This window comes from Malania oleifera, chromosome 3 (genome assembly GCF_029873635.1).
Source record: "Malania oleifera isolate guangnan ecotype guangnan chromosome 3, ASM2987363v1, whole genome shotgun sequence".
NCBI classification, from domain to species: Eukaryota; Viridiplantae; Streptophyta; class Magnoliopsida; order Santalales; family Ximeniaceae; genus Malania; species Malania oleifera.
This window is the reverse complement of record NC_080419.1, coordinates 21907837-21930061: the sequence shown is the minus strand read 5'-3', so window position 1 is coordinate 21930061 and position 22225 is coordinate 21907837. Positions and strand designations below refer to the sequence as shown.

Below are 22225 nucleotides of genomic sequence, written 5' to 3'. Positions count from 1 at the left end.
TACAATTACTTTCCCTTTTTTAAAAAAAAAAAAAATTTATTTTCAAGAGTAATTTGTGCTTATAAAACGTAATTGTCATACTTTAACCTTATGTTTTTAAGAGACCTTAGATTTCGATTAGATATAATACAAAATTATATTAAATTTTGTTCAAATTTAAATCTAGTGCACGAAATTCTATTGATAAGTATCAATCAATTTTTATTTTTTCAAAAAGTATAATTTTTTTAAAAGTTTTAGAATTCTTGGGTTTAAACAACAAATTTTCAATTTTTAGTAGAGCTATAAATATTGTCAATTAAAGAGATTTATTATTATTATTATTATAAAAGACTAGTGATCTTTTCTTGTAGCTTTTATAAAAAAGGCCCAATTACCATTTCTTTTTAAATATTGTTTTCTAGTAATTAAGCAACAAGGAGCTTGCACTTAGAAAACAAAAGTTATTATACATGAATTCAAATTATTGGCAAATACATCTCTATTATGAAAGACAAATTTATCTTCATAAAATGATTTTTAGCTTTCAAAATCGATTTTTTAGTAAATGTCGATTAGCGCTCCTTTAAAAAAAAGCATTATATTCTTATGCCCTTAAATTTATAAAAGATAATTTTTAATTAAATATTATTATTTAATGAAATGTACCTTTAGCTTTTTTTAAATATCATAAAGATTAATGATCATACCACAGGGAGGAGGAAATGCAAGGCAAAATGAAAGCTGTCCTCATAACTTCATTTTCTATTAAATACTATAAAAATGAAAATTTGTTTTAATATGAGTAAAATTTAGAAAAAATTAAATATTAATAATATATAAGACTAAATTTTTGTTTATAAACTTTATATATATATATATATATATATATATATGCGAATTTTTTTTCTCTTTTTTCTTGATAACCAAACATAAAAATGAGAATTCGATAGTACTTTAAAATCAAAATTTTGTTCATAAATTTATTATGTTTTTTATTCTCTTGATAATCAAATATGAAAATATAAATTTCTTGATATTTTTCATTCCTTTCTTAAGTTCCAAATGGAAACTTAGTATCCTCAAGCAATGATTCCGAAAACATGAGTATGATGCTTATGGAATAATGCAAGAGATAAGAGAGATTCAATATTCAATACACACCCAAGTGTCTTATCCATAGATAAACAAGCAGGACACAACAATAACCATGCTGACCAGAAGAGAAGACACACCTATTAAAGATATTTATGGCTTCAACATCACCATCACCAACAACAACAACAAAATGCAAAGTGGCACCATTAAAGATATTTATGGCTCCTGGGAGCTAGTAAGACAACCCAACCCACAGCCCCAACCAACTCATAAACCCTACTTCAACCCAAATTTCTGTCTCTCCTGGTCAGCAAGGGACTTGGCCACACTTTCCCTGCCCAGGCACCTCTTGGCCCATGCTATCAGCTCGGGGCACTCCGACTCCACACTTAGGTTGCCGTAGGTTTCGAATGCCTTGAACCAGATGTAGAATGTGATCAGAGCAATGTCCACGAACCCAAAGGTCACGCCACTGAAGAAGGGCTTGTCTCCGAGCTCTCCTTCCATCATCTTGAGGCTTCCAATGAACTCCTTCCCCGCAGCCTCGCATTCTTCTGGCGGCCATATCAGCTTCCTCGCTGGCACGTATAGCTGCAACTCAAAATGTACAGTTTCAACCATTATATAAAAGTGAAATGCAACGATAGATTTGCCACTCAGTAATCACAGTGGTGTATTCACGGATGTGCGACCACAATACGGGGGGATCCACACATAAACACCTCTCACCCATTCTTGGTGAATTACAAATTCTAAAGCAAGATAATAATAATAATAATAATAATAATAATAATAATAATAATACTAATAAATAAATAAAGGAGGCCAAGGGGGAAAATCCAAAGAAGTAGGTCTACTTAATTTTTTTTGGGAGGCTAAACGGACCAATACTCAACGAGCATTGAAAATATATATATATTATCATAATTCAGAAAATAGCACCAACAAGGATTAGAAAAAAATAATTAAGGGTGGCAAAACGGACCAATACTCAACAAGTGACCTGTTTATAATCAGGTCAACCCAAACCAAACCTATTTGTTCAATGGGTTAAACAGTTTAAAGTTAGGTATCCCATAAGTTGCCCATTCTACCCATAGATTCTATTTTTTTTTAACAAAAAATTAATTCAAAATGTACAAAAATACTAAAAAATATAATAATAATAATCCAAATAGGTACTATTTCTAGAATTTTAACTCGCATCTTACGTTGAAATTTAAAGAGAAAAACAATAAATATGTATTTTTTTTAAAAAATTTAACTCGTATTTGTCGAAATATAAAAGAAAATTTCAATTACAAGATTATATATTTATTAGTAGGTACCACTTTACAGTCCTTAACTAATTAGGTAGGTTCAAATTTATGTTCTACATACCTATTTATAAACTAATCAACATGTTGTACAAATCAATGCATAGAGTACGGAAATCAATTATACAATGCAACAACCAACGATGAATAATACGGAAACACAATCACAAAGATTATATGACAGCAGTAAAACAATGACACAAAGGATTAACGTGGTTCAGCAATGCCTATGTCCACAGGAGCAAACGACTGTAATTTTCACTATCTTATTGGACAAGGGTTACAACAATTGTATATATGCTAACCCTCTTCAACCCCCAGAGGTTTTCCCCTCGAAAGCCCAACCTATTCAACTTCCTAATTCGATATTCAAAAAACAGCACTGAGTAACCGAGCAAAACCATCGATTGTTTCAAACAAAACCATCGATAGTTCTTACTACAACTGAAACTACCAATAGTTTCAGACAAAACGTCGATTGTTTCTTCCTAAGATCAAACTATTGATGTAATCGTCGATGATCTCTATTAAATCGTTGACGGTTTCTTCTAGAGCTTGACTCCGTCGATGCAACTCTTCAAAACTGTCGACGATTTTCTCTGCAAACCAGCTTTTATGTTTTTTTCACCATGTTTTCTTTGTACATGTGTTCCACTCAATATATAAGCCACATTTTACAACAATATCCACCTTGACAAATATACACCCCTTAGAAGAAAACGAAAAAACATAACTCACTGCTCCACTTAAGACAATAGGTTGGAACACCTCTCATCTAGCAACTGGAGGCGTTGATCAAGTCCAAGCAATGCTTGAATTTGTCCATTATAGTAGGCTTTGTCAAGATGTCTGCAGCATTCTCAAAAGTGTAAATTTTCTCAAGTAGTAGTTCACTAGAAGCAACCAATTCCATGATCCTGTGAAACCTCACATTTACATGTTTGGTCCTCGCATGATATACCCAGGTCTTCGCTAAATAAATGGCATTCTGACTATCACAATGCAGTTGAACTCCACCTTACTAAATACCCAACTCCTTGACCAATCTTGTAAGCTACAATGCTTCCTTGGCAGTTTCGGCCACTGCCATATACTTCGACTCAGTTATAGATAGTGCAACTAAAGATTGTACCATGAACCTCCAACAAATAAGCCCTCCCACAAAGTGAACACATACCTTGTTGTAGACCTTTTATCATCCAAGTCCCCCGCATAGTCTGCATCCACATATCCCACAATTGAATGATCACTCTATTGCCTGCCAAATATGATGTCATAGTCTGTAGTACTCCTTAAGCATCCGAAAATCCACTCAACTGCATCCCAATGATGTTGACTCAGATTTGAAAGAAACTTACCACACTGACAGCTTGTGTCAGATTCAGTCTTGTACATACCATAGCATACATCAAGTACCCCACTCCACTAGCATATGAAAGTAGGTGGTGAGCATAATTCAGGGAAACCCAAATTAACCAACCGATTTTGGTCGATTCGGTTTGGTTTGGTTTGGTTATGGATTTACCAAATTTCGGGTATTCGATTATAAGGAACTTTAATTCGGTTAAACGAATTAATAATTAATTTAAATTTAAGTATGAATTAGTAATATATATATATATATATATATATATATATAATGTTAAAGGCAGATGGGGGCTAGTTAAAATAAGTCGAGTCTTCCGACTGTTCGTGTCCTCTGCACTGCACCGTAGCCCCTAGGTGACTGGGTCTGAGTTCTCCACTTCTCACTTCTCACTTCTCCCTCTTCGCGGCTTCGCCTGAGCCCCTCTTCCCAATTCCCGTCCCGATCCCGAATCCCTCTTTCCTGAGTTCCCTCTTGAGTCTTGGCCTCTTGCCTCTTGGCCCTCTTCGGCTCTTCCCTTATCTTCCAAGTTCCCGTGGGTTGTAAGTCGCTGATCTCTCTCTCTATCTCTCTTTTACGCACGATTGCACATTTCTCCACTTCCAGCCATTCATGAGCCTCCAGTCGCAACCACCACTGCCGCCTGTTGCAGCCATGGTCGCTGGCTCTCTTGCACAGGTACGACTCTACCTCTCAATTCTTCTTTTATTTTCTATCTATTCTACCTCCATTTTCAATTTTTGGCTTACAATTCTTTCACGCTGTAACACAACCTCACCCTAGGCTGAACCCCCAAATGGGAACAACTCCATCAGATTTGATCCTCAAGCTAGGCTTTCCATGGTTTTCCTAATTGATTTTGAGAATTTAATTTTCAATTATTTGAAAATTGAAATACCATTTTGATCTAATCATTGGTCTGCTATGATATTGTTAGTATGAGCTGCTTAATTAAGATGGAATTTGTAAAAAAATTACAATTATATTATGTTCTTAATAATTAATTTCAAATCATTGCATTCTATCGGTTCGGTTAACAGAAATAATTAACTGAAAATTTTCAATTAATTCGATTAATCAACTGAATTTGACCAAACCGATCGTTTGCCCACCCCTATATGAGACCTTTGACGTGTCACGAACATCATCATCTGTCTTTGGGCACTCGATGGTAGAAAATCTAAAATGATTCGCCAACAGTGTATTCACCATTTTTGCATTATCCATGCTAAACCTCTCTAACACCCTTTCCACATAACTACCCTGAAATAACCTCAATCTTCCTACAACTCTGACCCTATGAATCTCCATCCCAAGAATCTTCTTGGCCGCACCCAAATCCTTCATGTCAAACTCTTTGCTCAAAATATTTTTCAATAGATTAACCTCAGTCATACTTTTCGCAGCAATCAACATGTCATCCATATAAAGCAATAGAAAAATAAGTGAACCATCATCAAGACTCTTCACATAAACGCAGTAATTATATTTGCACCTCATATAGCCAATCCGGATCATGTATGAGTTAAAACATTTGTACCATTGCCTCGAAGACTGCTTCAGCCCGTAAAGTGATTTCTTCATCTTACAAACAAAGTGCACCTGTCCAGGTTGACTAAACCCTTCTGATTGTACCATGTAAATCAACTCCTCCAAATAACCATAAAGAAACATTATCTCTACGTCTATCTGCTCCAAATGCATAGCGAAATGCGTCACCAATCCCAACACAACCTTGATGGAATTGTGTCTGACCACAAGAGAGAAGATCTCATCATAATCAACTCCTTTTGTAGAGATCTAAGGAATTATAACAATTAAACTTGTCAACAGGGACATGCGCCTCGTTGACGAGAAGTTACCGAAAGGACGGTTTTTGGACTCTGAAACTCATCGGCGAGGAGAAAATGTTCGTCGTCAAGCTCCCTTCATTAACTCGTCGACGAGGAGATGCGACTCGTCAACGAGTCCACGTGGACAAGCTTTCTATATAAGCTCAAAACCTCATTTTTCACTCTCACTCACTCACTCACTCACTCACTCTCACTCTCTCTCTCTCTCTCTCTCTCTCTCTCTCTCTCCCCCCTACAACTCACTCCCCTTCTCTCTTCGATTTCGGCCCCGTTCTTCGCCGGTTCGACGATCGGAAGCCGCCATGTCAATCCTGGGAAGATTCTCTTCACATCTGTTAGAGTGATTTATAGGTCAGGTCAACTTGGGAACCATCCCAAAATTTGAGTAAGTTGATTATTTTAATATTTATTTAGGTATTTAGTATTTCTGGGTTGAGGAAGGTAATAGATAGGTATATACTGAAGTTTTGCTGGGGGAAATACAAATTTCAGGGTGTTGAGTTGGGGAACACACATGTGTAATTTTAGAGTAATTTGTTGGCTTTTCCATAAGTCAGTTAAGGGGATAAATTAAGTTAGTATTTCCATGAAATTATTTATTAATATTGAGTTTTTATTTCCAAGGAAATGATGTATGCTATAGAGCTGAGTTTGGAAATACTGCTATTAACAGGAAAATGATTTTAATACAGTTCAGTAAGGGATATGATTTTATGCAGATTTTATGAATAGAACAATAATCATTTTGTGTAGCATGAGTATGAAATTATATGATGCTATGTACTATCAGAATATTATGTTTTCAGAATTAGCTTGTTATTACAGTTTTCAGGAAAATATTAAAAATGATACGAGAACTATGTTTAAAGTATGGTATTGAAACAGTACAAAAATTTTAAACTATGTATGTTAAATATATGTCGGCGTAAGGGCCGTGATTTTACATGATATGATATGCTGGCGTAAGGGCCACGGTTTTATATGATATGCCAGCATAAGGGTCGGAGTTATATGATATGCTATGCTGACGTAAGGGTTGTGGTTTATACATTATGATATGCAAAAATTCGTGAGATGACTTGGTTTAGACTTTCACGAATCACGGTACCGTAGCTATATGATCACAATCATGTATATATTAGTGCTACCACATGTCATAAGGGACAGTGGGAGATCGACAGTCAATGTGATTTTATGGTAGTGCAGGCATCCTTTTACATCTGGACTAGGAGGGGTAGACCCATCGTACTTACAGATTTATGTTGATCTAACGTGGTCGGCCAACCATTGCTAGGTCCCGCCTTCGGGCCGCACAACCTAGTCATGTGGGGGTAAGACATGACACCAGCCAGCCATCCACCTAGGGTGTTATTTCATTTACAATTATATATGATGATTTCATGTATAGAAACTCAATATGTTATCTCATGTTAGTATAAATTATGTTTTATCTAGATATGATACTAACAATTTTGTCAAATATGCTTTATGTACCACTATATGTAAAACACAAAAATACTCATGTTGTCACACAATGATATTAGTTTATTTCCCTTACTGAAAGGTGCCTCACCCCATCTATATAAACATTCAGGAGCCCTAGATAGAAGAGCAGATAGAGCTCCGCAGCGTTAGAGTTCGACTATTCTACCTTGTCTGAAGGGTAAGTTATTTTGCTAGGGTCAGATGGATTTTTGGGTTGTGACCCTAGGGCACTTTTTGGTTATTTTGGGATAGGTATATGTATGTAATAGTTGTAGTAGAACTCTGGCATTGTGTTGGTTGGATGATTTGATATGTATATGATTTTACGTTTCTCGTTGCTTAGGTATCCGTGTTGTATTTCAGGTATATCCCTGGTGCCCATAGATCCAGATTGACTATGAATTGTCAGGATTATTATATTGGATATTATTATGGAAGGAAAAAAAATTGGCAAAATAGGCAAGTCGTTACACCTTTCCTCTACGAGTAGCCCTTGGCTACTTACCGAACCTTGAATTTTTCTCTTTTTTTTTTTTTTTTTCCTGATACCACTTCTTTCTTCCTATACCTATTTGCATCCGATCGCTCTCTTCCCTTTTGGAAGTTTCACAAACTCTCACGTCTGGTTCTTATGCAATGACTTTATCTCCTCCACCATAGCACCCATCCATATTCTTTTCTCTTGGTTGTGTACCGCCTCTTGAAAAGTAGTAGGATCCTTGCTATTAGTAATGAGGGCATAATAAACCAAATCATCAAATCTATACCTAGGGGGTGGCCTGATAGGCTTGTGTATAGCTATACTATGATGTTTCTAGTCTCTCAAGTTAGAATTTCCTGCATTTTGAACATTTTCATCTCTACCCTGAGTCTCTAAGTCCACCTGCACCACATGCTCATTGCTGCTGCAACTTTCTGGCACATGTTTTTCTTCTTCTTCTTCTTCTTCTTCTTCTTCTTCTTGAGTAAACTGCAACATGGCTTTCTCATCAAAAACCACGTCATCACCACCTTGTTTGTCTTTGGATCCCACAGCTTGAACCCTTTCACACCTTTCTAATACCCCAAAAAGATACACTGTCTAGACTTTGCATCAAGCTTCAATCTCTTCTCACTAGAAATGTGCACATAGGCTTGACATCCAAATACTCTCGAATTAAAGTAGTCCACCACACTGCCTGTCCACACCTCCTCTACAACTTTCTTATCTAGTGATGTCCTTGGTGATCAGTTAATCAAGAAACATGTCATATTTACTATCTCTGCCCATAAGTTCTTTGCAAGCCCTGCATTCAACCTAAAACGCCGAGCCCTCTCAGCTATAATTATGTTCATCCTTTCCGCCACACCATTCTGTTGTGGTGTCCTTGCAAGCCTCTGCATTCAACCTCAAATCAGCGTACTTAGTTCCATTGTCTGACCTGAGACATTTAATCTTCCTCCTAGTCTAGTTTTCCATCTCAATTTCTCACAATTTGAACTTGATAAATGTCTCTGACTTGTGCTGCATGAAGTACACCAAGACATTTTGTGAGTAATCGTCGATAAAACTCACAAAGTACATATATCCTCCCCGTGTTGCTACCCTTACTAGCCCCCAAAGATCTTAATGAATATAGTCAAATCCTGTTGGATATGTGGCTCATATTTGAGTGGAACGCATGCACTGAGGATAGCTTAGTGATGCAAAGAACAAGGAGGCTAGTTGTAGGATCAAACCGTCAACGGATTGGTCGATGGTATCAGAGATGATTTGCTCTTGGTATCAAACCATCGACGGTTTCAATTTGCAAGATTCAACTCTCGGCATTAAACAAACTGTCGATAGTTTCGTTCGGTGCATGTCACGAAATTTGAATCGGGAGATCAGAATATTAGGGTTTTTGGAGGATTTTCCTCCGAGGATTGTTACATGAGTGATTTAGATAAGTTCTAAGACTTTTGAACGCATAAGGGTTCATTTATATACATTATTTTGTAATCCTTGATGAAAGCTTGACATTGTGATAGTGAATATTCATTCACTGCTCCCGTGAACATAGCCACATTGTCGAACCACATAAAAATCTTTGATTATTGCTTTCGTTGATTCTCTTTGTAAGTGATTTCTTGTTCCATATTGTTCATCATTGAGTGCTTGCATTACTTGTTGGGATTCAATTGTGTGGTTTCCACTACACATTTGCATCAACAAATTGGTATCAGAGCTATTAGATGCAATGACTGGGATCTCTTCGGTGAAGTTCGATGTTAATAAATTCGATGGAACGAGAAATTTTGGACTTTGGCAAAGGAGGGTTAAGGACTTGCTAGTATAGCAACGTATGGTGAAGGCACTACATGGAAAGAAGCTGGAAGGCATGGACGACACAAGTTGGTAGCGAAAGTTGTGTCCAATATCCGACATTGTTTGGCCAATAAAGTGATGTATCACATCATGGATGAGGAATCGCCGACAGAAATTTGGCTGAAACTAAAAAGCCAGTACATGTCCAAGTCATTGACGAACAAATTGAATCTTTAGCAAAAACTATATTGGCTTAAGATGGTAGAGGGTTCAGCACATCAACACATTCAATCAGATCATTAGTGATCTAAAGCGAGTTGATGTGAAGTTCAAGGAAGAAGACAAAGCGTTGATGCTGCTCAATTCCCTACTGAGGTCTCCAACATACGAGAATCTGGTTACGACTCATACATGGGGGAAAGAAACCCTGGAGTTGGAGGATATCACGAGTGCATTGCTGGGGTTCCATCAGAGGAAGAAGACTAGTGATGAGAGTTCACATGGTTAAGCGCTCGTGACAAAGGGGTACTAGGATCGTGGGAGGAGCAAGTTCCGAGGTGGGTCAAGCAACAATAGGGCTCGGTCCAAATCCAGGAAGAGGAAGGACATACGGTGTTATTAAGTGCGGGAAAAAAAGGGCACATAAAACCTGATTGTTTGGAAAGGAAGAAGGGGGATGCTAAAAACAAAGAAGGTTTGCCATGTTATTGAAGAACAAATTGTATCTTTAGCAAAAACTATATTGGCTTAAGATGGCAGAGGGTTCAGCACATCAACACATTCAATCAGATCATTAGTGATCTGAAGCGAGTTGATGTGAAGTTCAAGGAAGAAGACAAAGCGTTGATGCTACTCAATTCCCTACCGAGGTCTCCAACATACGAGAATCTGGTTACGACTCATACATGGGGGAAAGAAACCCTGGAGTTGGAGGATATCACGAGTGCATTGCTGGGGTTCCATCAGAGGAAGAAGACCAGTGATGAGAGTTCACATGGTTAAGGGCTCGTGAAGAAGGGGTATTAGGATCGTGGGAGGAGCAAGTTCCGAGGTGGGTCAAGCAACAATAGGGCTCGGTCCAAATCCAGGAAGAAGAAGGACATACAGTGTTATTAAGTGCGGGAAAAAAAGGGCACATAAAACCCGATTGTTTGGAAAGGAAGAAGGGGGATGCTAAAAACAAAGAAGGTTCGTCAAACATGGTGAATATAGTAGAAGAAGACTTTGGGAGCAGTGACGGTGATATGCTCTCGGTTTCATCTCGGTCGAATGAGTTCGCAGATTCTTGGATCTTGGACTCGAGGTGTTCTTATCATATGACGTCCAAAAAAGACTGGTTCACTACGTACATATTGGTGAGTTTTAGTCCCGTTCTGATAGGAAATGATGTTGCATGCAAAGTTTTCAGGATGGGAAATATCAAAATCAAGATGTATCATGGTGTGGTGAGGACGTTATTTGATGTTAGGCACGTACCGAAGTTGATGAAGAATCTAGTTTCGTTAGGCACCTTGGATTGTAACGGGTTTAGTAACAAATCTGAAGGTGGGATAATGAAGGTGAGCAAAGGCGTTCTGACCGTATGAAGGGGAAGAGAGTACTGGGGAATATATACACAATAATGGGTACTACGATTGTAGGTGGAGCTGCACCCGCAAAAGCTGAGTGTGACAATGCCGTTTTGTAGCATATGCGTTTAAGGGATATGGGTGAGTGTGGAATGAAGGAACTTCACAAGAGAAATATTTTGAAGGGGGTCAAATTATGTAAGCTGGATTTCTGCAAGTACTGTGTTCTTGGAAAGTATAATAGAGTTCAGTTCATGACAGCCACGCACAAGACGAAGGGAATACTAGACTACAATAATTCAGACGTTTGGGGGGCGATGAGAGTGGCATCACGATGGGGACATGTGTATTTCGCGAGTTTCATCGATGACGACTAACGGAAGGTCTGGGTGTACTTAATGCAAAACAAGTCAGAGACATTTGTCAAGTTTGGAATGTGGAAAGCTGAGGTGAAAATCCAGACCAGGAGAAAGATTAAGTTCCTGAGGACAGACAATGGAATTGAGTACACGAACTCAAGTTTCAGAGAGTTCTGCGAGCAGCATGACATAAGGAGACATTTTACAGTACGCCAAACGCCACAACAAAATGGTGTGGGGAAAAGAATAAACCGAATCATAGCTGAAAGGGCTCGGTGTCTCAAGTTGAATGTTGTGCTCGCTATGAAATTCTAGGCCTACTATGGCTTGTTTCTTGGTAAACAGATCACCACAGGCATCACAAGATGGGAAAGTTGCTGAGGAGGTGCGTACAGGTAACGAGGTAGACTACTCCAGATTGAAAGTATTTGGGTGTCCAGCCTATGCACACATTCCTGGTGAGAAGAAATCAAAGCTTGAGGCGAAGTCTAAACGGTGCATCTTTCTAGGAAACCACAAAGACGTGAAAAAGTTCAAGTTGTGGGATCTAATGGCAAACAAGGTGATGATTAGAAGAGACATGGTTTTCAATGAGAAAGACATGGTGTGGCATATTTAGGAAAAAGAAGAGAAACAGGTGACAAAAAATCACAGCAGCAAGAAGCATATGGTTCAGGTGGAGTTGGAGACTTAAGGCAGAAATACAAGGAGTTCTAGCTCGAGAGATCAGTCGGCGGTATAGGTGGAGTCCAAAACTCAGGATGGAGATGACGATGTTCATAACACATGGATTTCTAGCTCAGATGACCAGCAGCTGCGTCGTAGTATAGTAGTAGATAGACCCAGAAGCATCATCAGAACACCCCCAAAGTACGAATTTGATGATCTGGTGTCTTATGTGTTTATTACTAGCAACAGGGATCCTACTACCTTTCAAGAGACAGTGCACGACCAAGAGAAGGGTAGTTGGATAGGCGTTCTGGTGGAGGAGATGGAATCATTGCTTAAAAACCAGACGTGGGTTTTGGTGGAGCTTCTAGTTGAAAAGCGGGCAATTGGATGCAAATGAGTGTACATGAAGAAAGAAGTAGTTTCGAAAAATGAAAAAGGGAAGTACAAGGCTCGCCTGGTAGTAAAGGGATACTCGTAAAGGAAGAGAGTTGATTATAATGAAATCTTCTCTCTTGTGGTCAAGCACACTTCCATCAAGGTAGTGTTCGGACTGGTGGCTCAATATGACATGCATCTGAAATAGATGGACGTAAAGACAATGTTCCTCCATGGTGATTTGGAGGAGTTGATTTATATGACACAGCCGCCAACTTGGACAAGAGCATGTAGTTTGTAAACTGAAAAAAGTCACTTTACAGGCTGAAGCAGTGTTCGAGGCAGTGGTACAAAAGGTTTGACGCCTATATGATCCGTATTGGCTATAGGAGGTTTGAGTACGATTGTTGCGTCTATGTGAAAAGTCTTGAGGATGGTTCTCTCATATTTATGTTGTTTTATGTCTACGACATGCGGATTGCTGCTAAACACATAACTGAGGTAAATCAGTTGAAGACTCTGTTGGGAAAAGAGTTCAACATGAAAAACTAGGGTGCAACCAAGAGGATTCCTGGCATAAAGATTCGCAAAGACAGAGTTGCAAAGAAACTATGGTTGTCTTAGGGCGGCTATGTGGAGAAGGTGTTGGAGAGGTTTAGCATGACTAATGCTAAATCGAAGCGCACCGTTGGCGAGTCATTTCAGGTTGTCTACCATCAAGTGCCTAATAACAGACAATGAGGTTCGTGATATGTTGAAGGTCCCCTATACTAGTGCAGTGGAGTGTCTAATGTATGTCATTGTATATACGAGACTGGACCTGGCACAGGCTGTCAACGTGGTGAGCAAGTTCTTTTCGAATTCGGGTCGACAGCACTAGGATGCGGTCAAGTGAATTCTCAGGTACTTGAGGGGTACAGCCGGATATGACACCATGTTCAAAGGATAACAGAGTGATTCATCAGTGGTAGGGTACGTGGATGGTAATTACGTATGAGACTTGGATGACAGGAGGTCTACCACAAGGTACACATTTACCATTGTGGGAGGACATATTTGTTGGTCTATGATGCAGTCGCTCGTTGCCTTATCTACTACTGAGTCGGAGTACATGGTAGTGGCTGAGGCTACCAAGGAAGTGTTGTGACTCACAGGATTGGTCAAGGAGCTGGGTGTCCAACAAGGTGGAGTTCGGCTGCAGTGTGCTAGTCAGAGTGTCATCTACTAGGCAAAGAATCATGTGTATCATGCGAGGACAAAAGACATTGATGTGCAGTTTCACAGCATCAGGGAGCTGATTGCTTCAGGTGAACTTCTACTTGAAAAGGTTCACACATCTAACAATGCAGTTGATAAGTTAATGAAACCGGTCACAACGAACAAGTTCAAGCATTTCCTGGACTTGATCAACGTCTCCAGGTGCTAGACAAGAGACGGTCCCAATCTATTGTCTCGAGTGGAGCATCGGGTATGCTTTCGATTTTTCCTCATATGTGGTGAATATCCACCAAGGTGGAGATTGTTGGATATGTGGCTCATATTTGAGTGGAACACATGCACCGGGGAAAGCTTAGTGATGGAAAGAACAAGGAGTCTGGTTGTAGGATCAAACCATCGACGACATTAGAGACGGTTTGCTCTCGATATCAAACTGTCGACAGTTTTAGTCTGCAGTATTAAGCTCTTAGCATTAAATCGTCAATGGTTTGGCTAAAACCGTCGGCAGCTTTGTTTGGCACGGGTCACAAAATTTGAATCGGGAGATCAGTAGATTAGGGTTTTTGGAGGATTTTCGTCCAGAGATTGCTACAGGAGTGATTTAGATAGGTTCTAAGACTTTTGTACGCATAAGGGTTTGTTTATATACATTATTTTGTAACCCTTGATGAAAACTTGACATTGTGATAGTGAAAATTCATTCGTTGTTCCTGTGGACGCAGGCACATTGTCAAACCATGTAAATCTTGTGTCTTTGATTATTGCATTCATTGATTCTCTTTGTGAGTGATTGCTTGTTCCGTATTGTTCATCATTACGTGCTTGCATTACTTGTTCAGGATTCAATTGTGTTGTTTCCGCTATGCATTTGCATCAACAAATCCCCTCCGTCTTGTGTGTTGAACTACACCCTATTGTGTTTTCCAAGAACACAATACCTATAGAAATTCAACATGCATGTTTTAACACCCTTAAAAAGATTTCTCTTTATGAAAATCCATCATCCCACACTCACCCATATGCCCTAGCCGCATATGTCACAAAACAGTATTATCTCACTCAGACTTTATAACTATAGCTCCACCTACAACTGTGGTACCTAGTAGTATATAGATATTTCCTGCTAATTTTTGTCCTTTCATCACTATTAAGACGACTTTATACACCTTTATTACCCTACTTTCAAACTTGTAACTAACCCCGTTACAATCTAAAGTGCCCAATGAAATCAAATTCTTCTATAGATTTGGTGTATGCCTAGCATCACATAATATTCTCACAACACCATCAAACATTTTGATTCAAATATTCCCTATTCCAACAATTTTGCATGAAGAATCATTTCCCATCAGAAAAAAAACTTTAATTTATTGACCAGTAGGTGCTGAACCAATCTATATTTGGTGTCATGTGATAAGAGCACGTCAAAACTAGGATCCAAGAATCTGTCATACAATCTGAACCTGATGAAATAAAAAACATATCATCATCACTACTCTCCGAGTCTCCTTCTTTCACTACATTCGCAAATTTTGCTGAACCCTCTCGATTTTTTGCATTCCCTTTCTTCCTCTCAGGACACTTTGGTTGTATATGTCATTTTTCCCACACTTAAAATATTGTATGTTCTTCTTCCTAGATTGGGATCGAGATTTATTGTTACTTGATCCGTTTCAGGACTTGCTTCTCCCACGTTCCTAGTTACTCTTCACCACAAGCATTTCACCTTGTGAAATCTCATCGTTGACTTTCTTCTTCTGATGAAAGAGCACTTGTGACCTCCTCCAAATTTAGGGTTTCTATTCCCCACGTTTGAGTTGTAACCAAGTTTTCATACGTATGAGACACAGATAGGGAATTCAATAGTATTAACACTTTGTTATTTTCCTCAAACTTCACATCAACTTGCATCAAATCACTGATGAGCCACATATTACAACACAACCCGAACACCAAACCCATTTAATTGCACCCGCTAACAACTCGATCCACACCCAACCCCTTGATAAGTTTTTCCACCACTAAAAATAACTACTCTTAAATTTCATCTTCATTTATTTATTCCTTTCTTGTTGCATCATGAATAAAATAACAAAAATATACAAGAATAACTATTTATATTCTATTTTGTTCCTAAGTATTGCTACTCAACGATGCAAGTGACCTAAATTTTATAAATAATTATATTTATCATTCAAATTAGATCCAATGACGACCATGGAACTTGTCAAGGTGCACACAGAGTACTAATCAAACATTATACTTTACTATGTTAATATTAATTTATATGAGTCCTAATCTTCAAACAAGGAAAAATAAAATCGTAAAGCAACAACTAGGGTTGTACATGGTTCGGTTTTTGCCAGAACCAAAAATCGAACTCAATTTTTACTTTTGGGATTTTCGAACTGAAACCGAAACCAAACCGAAATTATGCTTTAATTGAAAACCAAAAACGTGGCGGTTCGGTTGCGGTTTTTCAGTTTTAAAACAATTTTTTTACAAAAAAATAATCTTTATTTTTCATAAAGTTGTTGAAAATTTATTGAGCATTTTAATTTTCTATAGGGACTCATAATTTTAATAAAATAAAATCTATTTGGCACTTTTAACAAAAATAATATTTATTTTTCATAAAGTTTTTAAAAATTTATTGAACATTTTTATTTTCTATAGTGACTATATGGCTATATTGCATGCTATATTTTCACTAGCCATATTATATATATATATCGGTTTTCAATTTTTTTGGTTCGATTTCAACATAAAACCGAAACTGAAACCGAACTTTTTTATTTTTGGAAACCGCAACCAAAATCGAAAGCCGAACCGTTTATGGTTTCGGTTCGGTTTCGGTCTGATTTTCGATTTTTCGGTAATTTTTGTACACCCCTAGCAACAACATCAATTATATAAACTTAATCTTTTTAAGTATATTAATTAAAACTATAGAAATTAAAATAGATTTCCCTTATAAAAGAACTTATGATTACACCCACTTTAAAATAATAAAGGGCATGAAATACCTCCAAGGTGTGGTTCAGGTGGTAATGCGGGCTGCGAAAGTGTCTCTTACGCGGTCAGGTGTTCAAACCCTCTCAGGTTCATTTCCGTCCTTGGACTCCTAAATTTATCCTCCCTTTGGAGTTGTGGGGTCAACTTCAAGGGGCGCGGGATTAGTCACGTAGACCGGAAAACGGACATGTGGATACCCGGTGCGTAATCTTAAAAAAAAAATAAAGGGCATGAAATTGGGAAAGCACAAAAAAGCAAAACACAAAAAGAGAAGGAAGAGAGAGAGAGAACAACAAGAGACACGACAGAAGTCAACAAAGCAACAAACACAATCATGCAAAAGAAACGCATCATCTAGGGACTTTTTCCCTCCCCTTCTTAGACCATTTGGCTGGTGAGAAAATGGAAGAAACTTAGTGGAGAACATTTATTAAGGTCAAAAACCATAGAATGAATTCGAAAATCATGACCTTATTGTACTATTTTTGTTAGAAACCCTATTTTGAAATTAATTTTCTTCCTTTTTTGCGAGAAAAAAAAAAATGAACAATGGGAAGTGAGAAATGACTATTATGCATTTTTTTTCTTTTACACACCATAGTTGTCAAGAGATTTGAATCAAGAGTCAAAATCCCAATTTCATGAATTGAGAATCAAGAAATACATTATAAGATTCGGTACAAAATTTGAAAAGTCAATTCCTAATGGCTTGCATATATGTAATACAAGTAAAATAGTAAAATATAATAAAATTTCAACAAATATGGATCATCCATGTTGATAATTGGAATCTCGCTTGCCCTCCAAGCAAATTTTGTTGGTCTAAATCCTATCATGAACTATTTAACTTATACATATATTGATATAAAAGGAAACTAGACCTATAAGCAAGAAATACCATGATCTAACCATTCTAGCCCTATCAAGTATCAAGTTAAGCTATTTTCTTGTTATTAAACTAAAAGACCAAGTTTAAGAGTTCAAGATACACTAAAAAGTAAGATAAGGACACATAATATTTTAAAAAATTGAACTTCATGCTTATGGTGTAAATAATTCAATTCACCGATTCTCCTTGATTCACTGCCTTCTGTGATTCTCCCATGCGACTCAAATCAATTTATTATTGACAGATAAAATAAAAATTTGCATCATGTGTGATGCGCCATGTCCTTAATTTTTTTTTTCTTAGGAACAAGACAAGTAAAAATAGTAAGGGTCCGTTTAGTTGTGGAAAATAGATTTCCATTTATCATTTTAGTTTTTCAAAAAAATATATAATATTAACCGATTATTCATATTTAGAACATTAGTATAAAACAAATAAACGACAATAAATAGTTTTCACATTATTTGTTCTTAAAAATAGTTTTTTTTTTAATTTTTAAATACTTACAAAATTGCCACCTTAAATCTCAATTTTTTCAAATTTATATAAAAAGCTTGAAAAATATCTTTTTATTATTTTTCTAGATTTCTAACTCTTACTTTACATATGGGAGCATGCAATTCGAATCTTACACTTATATTTTGTATTGATTATATATAAAGCTTCTTCTAAATCCACGAAGTCCAAATTGAAGCCCCAAAATCCATAATCTCAAATATTAGCTTATATAATTCTTACAAAATTAAAAAAAAAACGCAGTCTTTTTTGAAATTATTTTGGAATCTATAAATAAGAAAAAGTAAAACATTACTTTGCACATTTAAACAAACTCATTATTTTCCTTTTTCTAATATAAATTTGAAAATTTAAAAAATAAGTAAATTTTTTTAACAAAAATAAAAACAAAAAAAATAAAAAATTCTCTACAGTTAAACGAACACTATGTACTAGTCATGCATAAAATTTAAATTTTAAAAGTAAGATAAGGACACATAATATTTTAAAAAATTGAACTTCATGCTTATGGTGTAAATATTTCAATTCACCGATTCTCCTTGATTCACTGCCTTCTATGATTCTCCCATGCAACTCCAATCAATTTATGCCTTTCTCGATACAAATCGTACAATTCTAACTACTATGTTACAAACAATCTTAGAGATGGAAATTTATCACGATATAATTGAAATAGTGAAACAAATGAAAAGTTATTGACAGATAAAATAAAAATTTGTACCATGTGTTATGCGCCATGTCCTTAATTTTTTTTTTTTTTTCTTAGGAACAAGACAAGTGAAAATAGTAAGGGTCCGTTTAGTTGTGGAAAATTGATTTCCATTTATCATTTTAGTTTTTCAAAAAATATATATATGATTTTAATTGATTATTCATATTTAGAACATTAGTATAAAACAAATAAACGACAATAAATAGTTTTCGCATTATTTGTTCTTAAAAATAGTTTTTTTTTTAATTTTTAAATACTTACAAAATTGCCACCATAAATCTCAATTTTTTCAAATTTATATAAAAAGCTTGAAAAATACCTTTTTATTATTTTTCTAGATTTCTAACTCTTACTTTAGATATGGGAGCATGCAATTCGAATCTTACACTTATAGTTTATATTAATTATATAGAGAGCTTCTTCTAAATCCAAGAAGTCCAAATTGAAGCCCCAAAATCCATAATCTCAAATATTATCTTATATAATTCTTAAAAAAATAAAAAACGCGTTGTCTTTTTTGAAATTATTTTGGAATCTATAAATAAGAAAAAATAAAACATTACTTTGCACATTTAAACAAACTCATTATTTTCTTTTCTTTTTTTAAATATAAATTTGAAAAATTAAAAAATAAGTAAATTTTTTACAAAAATAAAAAATAAAAAAAAATAAATAATTCTAGTCATGGGAAAAATTTAAATTTTTTTCATTAATTTAATATTTTTTTTTATTTTTCTTTTCACTTTTTTTAACCAAGCATGAAAAAAATACAATTCTTCATCTTCAATATTTTCCAAGTTTCAAACATACAGCAAATACAGAATCAGGTTATGATTTCACTTTGTGGATGGAGAGATAAGAGGCGACGACAAGTCAACAAAGCAACACACAATCATGCAAAAAGAAACACATCATCTAGAGACTTCTATCCTCCCCCCTTATCTCCTCCCCCGATGGACCATTTGGTCGCCGAGAAAATGACAGAAACGTAATGGAAAACAATTCCTAGGCTGTACAGATTCGGAAATCATGACTTATAGTACTTTTTTGGCTAGACAGCCTGCTTTTAAATTATTTTTCTTCCTTTTATCCCAATGTTTCTCCATTCCAAGCAGATCATGATTGTTTAGATCGTGGATCAATTGTTGCGACGGGAAATAAAAGGGAGAAATGAAAAACAGAGAACGAAAAAAAAGTCACTACCATGCATTTTCTCTACTTCACATTTTCTCTTCCTTTCCTTTCATATTTTTTGGTTTGAAATGAGCATACTCTCCCCAAAAAGATAAAGAAACTGAAATCAAAGTGCACAGCAACCATGAAATAGTAAGACAAAACAACACAAGAAGACCTTCTCTGACCAAAAGAGTGCATAAAAGACGCCTGTGAACTACAAAATTAAAAACAGATTTCAACAAATCCTAGAAATAAATAATCACTAGGACAAAATAATAATGATAATGAACAACTAAAAGTCACGATAGGTAAAATGAAAAAATTGTTCAATGATTTACCATGCATGTTGTTTCCTCCCTCAATTTTTGCTTGGCAGCCAAACAAACAAAAGTACTGAATTCTACCATATTTAGTCTCCCTTTACTTCCCAAGTTTCAAACAGAGAGAGCAATACTCTCCACAAGAAGTAAAAGAACCCAAATCAAAGTGCACAGCAAACATGAAGACTCAATCATAGGCAACGAAAATCTACAGCTTAATTTCATATATCAAGAAAACTCTCCAAGAGCATAAAAATCGACCTAGAAACAAATACACGAATACCCAGAAACAACCCCACAAGATCTCATGCAAAACCGCGAATATCCATGAACAAAAACAAAAATCCCATCCAAAATCACGAATACCGAGAAACACATACCTTCTGGTCGACATAATCCGCCCAAAATCTCGCGTGAGCCCTCTGGTAGGGATCTGAGGGCAACAATGGCGCCTTGTCCTTCCAGACCTCGTCGATGTACTGAACGATGATGAGGGATTCGCAGACAGGTTTACCATTGTGGATGAGAACTGGGATTTTCTTGTGGACAGGGTTCATCTCCAACAGCAAAGGACTTTTGTTTGCTAAATCTTCGTCTCTATACTCGTACTTCACGCCCTTCTCAGCCAGGGCGATTCTGACTCTCATCCCGAACAAGCTGGGCCAGAAATCTAGCAGAACTACCTTATCCGTCATTTTTTTCCGGCGAGCAAAGAGCTACGAAGAGGGCACGCCAGCTTAAGTAATGCCAGCGGGAAGAGCTTTCACAGCAAATATGTAATGCTTGGACTTCTTTGACTCCTTTTTTTTTTCAAATTTTTTTTTTTTTATAAAATAGTTTTTTCAGCATTGATTTTTTTTTTTTAAACCCCAATGCCAAGTTATGGTAACAAGTTTTTTTAAAAGCACATAGATTACAATGTGCACCTAAACATGTATAGTATGCGGTAAGCAAACGTGACAATGAATTTTAATTTTTTCAATAAAATGCTTGTCCAAAATGAACTTTATTATTTAACTCTCCAATCACTCTCGTTACATCAAGTATATCAAAATTTTCATTATATTAATTTTGTTGTGCAAATCCATGCGTAGCGTGCGAAAATCAAATCGTACAATACAACAACTAATGATGAATAATACAAAAAAAAAAATAATCACACAGATAATAAGGAAGTAAATAAATAATGACACAAGAATTAACCTGATTCAGTAATGTACCTACGTCCATAGGAGCAAGCGACGGCTGAAATTCACCATCACATAAAACTATGGTTACAACGTTGTATATATGCTAACCCTACACGTACAAAGGGATTAGAAAGTTCCCCAAATACCCTTATATCAATACCCAGAGGTTTTGACTCCGAATCCCCAACCCATTGATCTTCCCAATTCAAAATTCAAAGCTAGTGTCAAACCGTCGATGGTATTATGTATTTTGATATATTAGTTATTATAATTCAATTCTGGATTGAACAAGAACTATTTATTAATTTAAATTAACATTAAATAAATTTAAAAGACAATATATTATTTTATTATGTATTATGATATATTAGTTATTATTATTAAATTGAATTAATGAAATAAATAATAGGATGAATATATAAGTATACATACATACATACATACATACATACATACATACATGCATATATATATATATATATATATATATATATATAAAAGAACCCAACCCGAGGTATGTAGATTGAATAAATGAAAAAGGGTAAAAAGGTAAATTTTGCAGGCTTCGTCGACGAAGCCATTGTTCTCGTCAACGAAGGCCCTTATTGTAACATCCTGCTTTTCATGCTATATTTTTATTCACTATTTAAATTAAATGTAAAATTTCTACTGCTCTGATACCTTTTTAATATAAATCAAACCCTCATTACGGTCCAGATAGGACCCATGGAATCTGAGACACAACAAACAACCTAAGCAGCGAGAAGCTGAATTCATAAAACCATAACCATATATATATACACACACACAATACCAGAGTGTCAGAATATT

General features: G+C 36.1%; 1 protein-coding gene across 1 annotated transcript; it reads right to left on the bottom strand.

Annotated features, from left to right (window-relative positions):
- Positions 1 to 1115: 1115 nt before the first annotated feature.
- LOC131151851 (probable glutathione S-transferase) lies at positions 1116 to 21038 on the bottom strand. The gene is made up of 2 exons (XM_058103301.1): positions 20585 to 21038; positions 1116 to 1668 (listed from the first exon to the last, which is right to left on the bottom strand). Exons 1-2 carry the CDS (start codon positions 20897 to 20899, stop codon positions 1354 to 1356), a joined length of 630 nt encoding a protein of 209 aa, XP_057959284.1. The 5' UTR covers positions 20900 to 21038; the 3' UTR covers positions 1116 to 1353.
- Positions 21039 to 22225: the final 1187 nt, after the last annotated feature.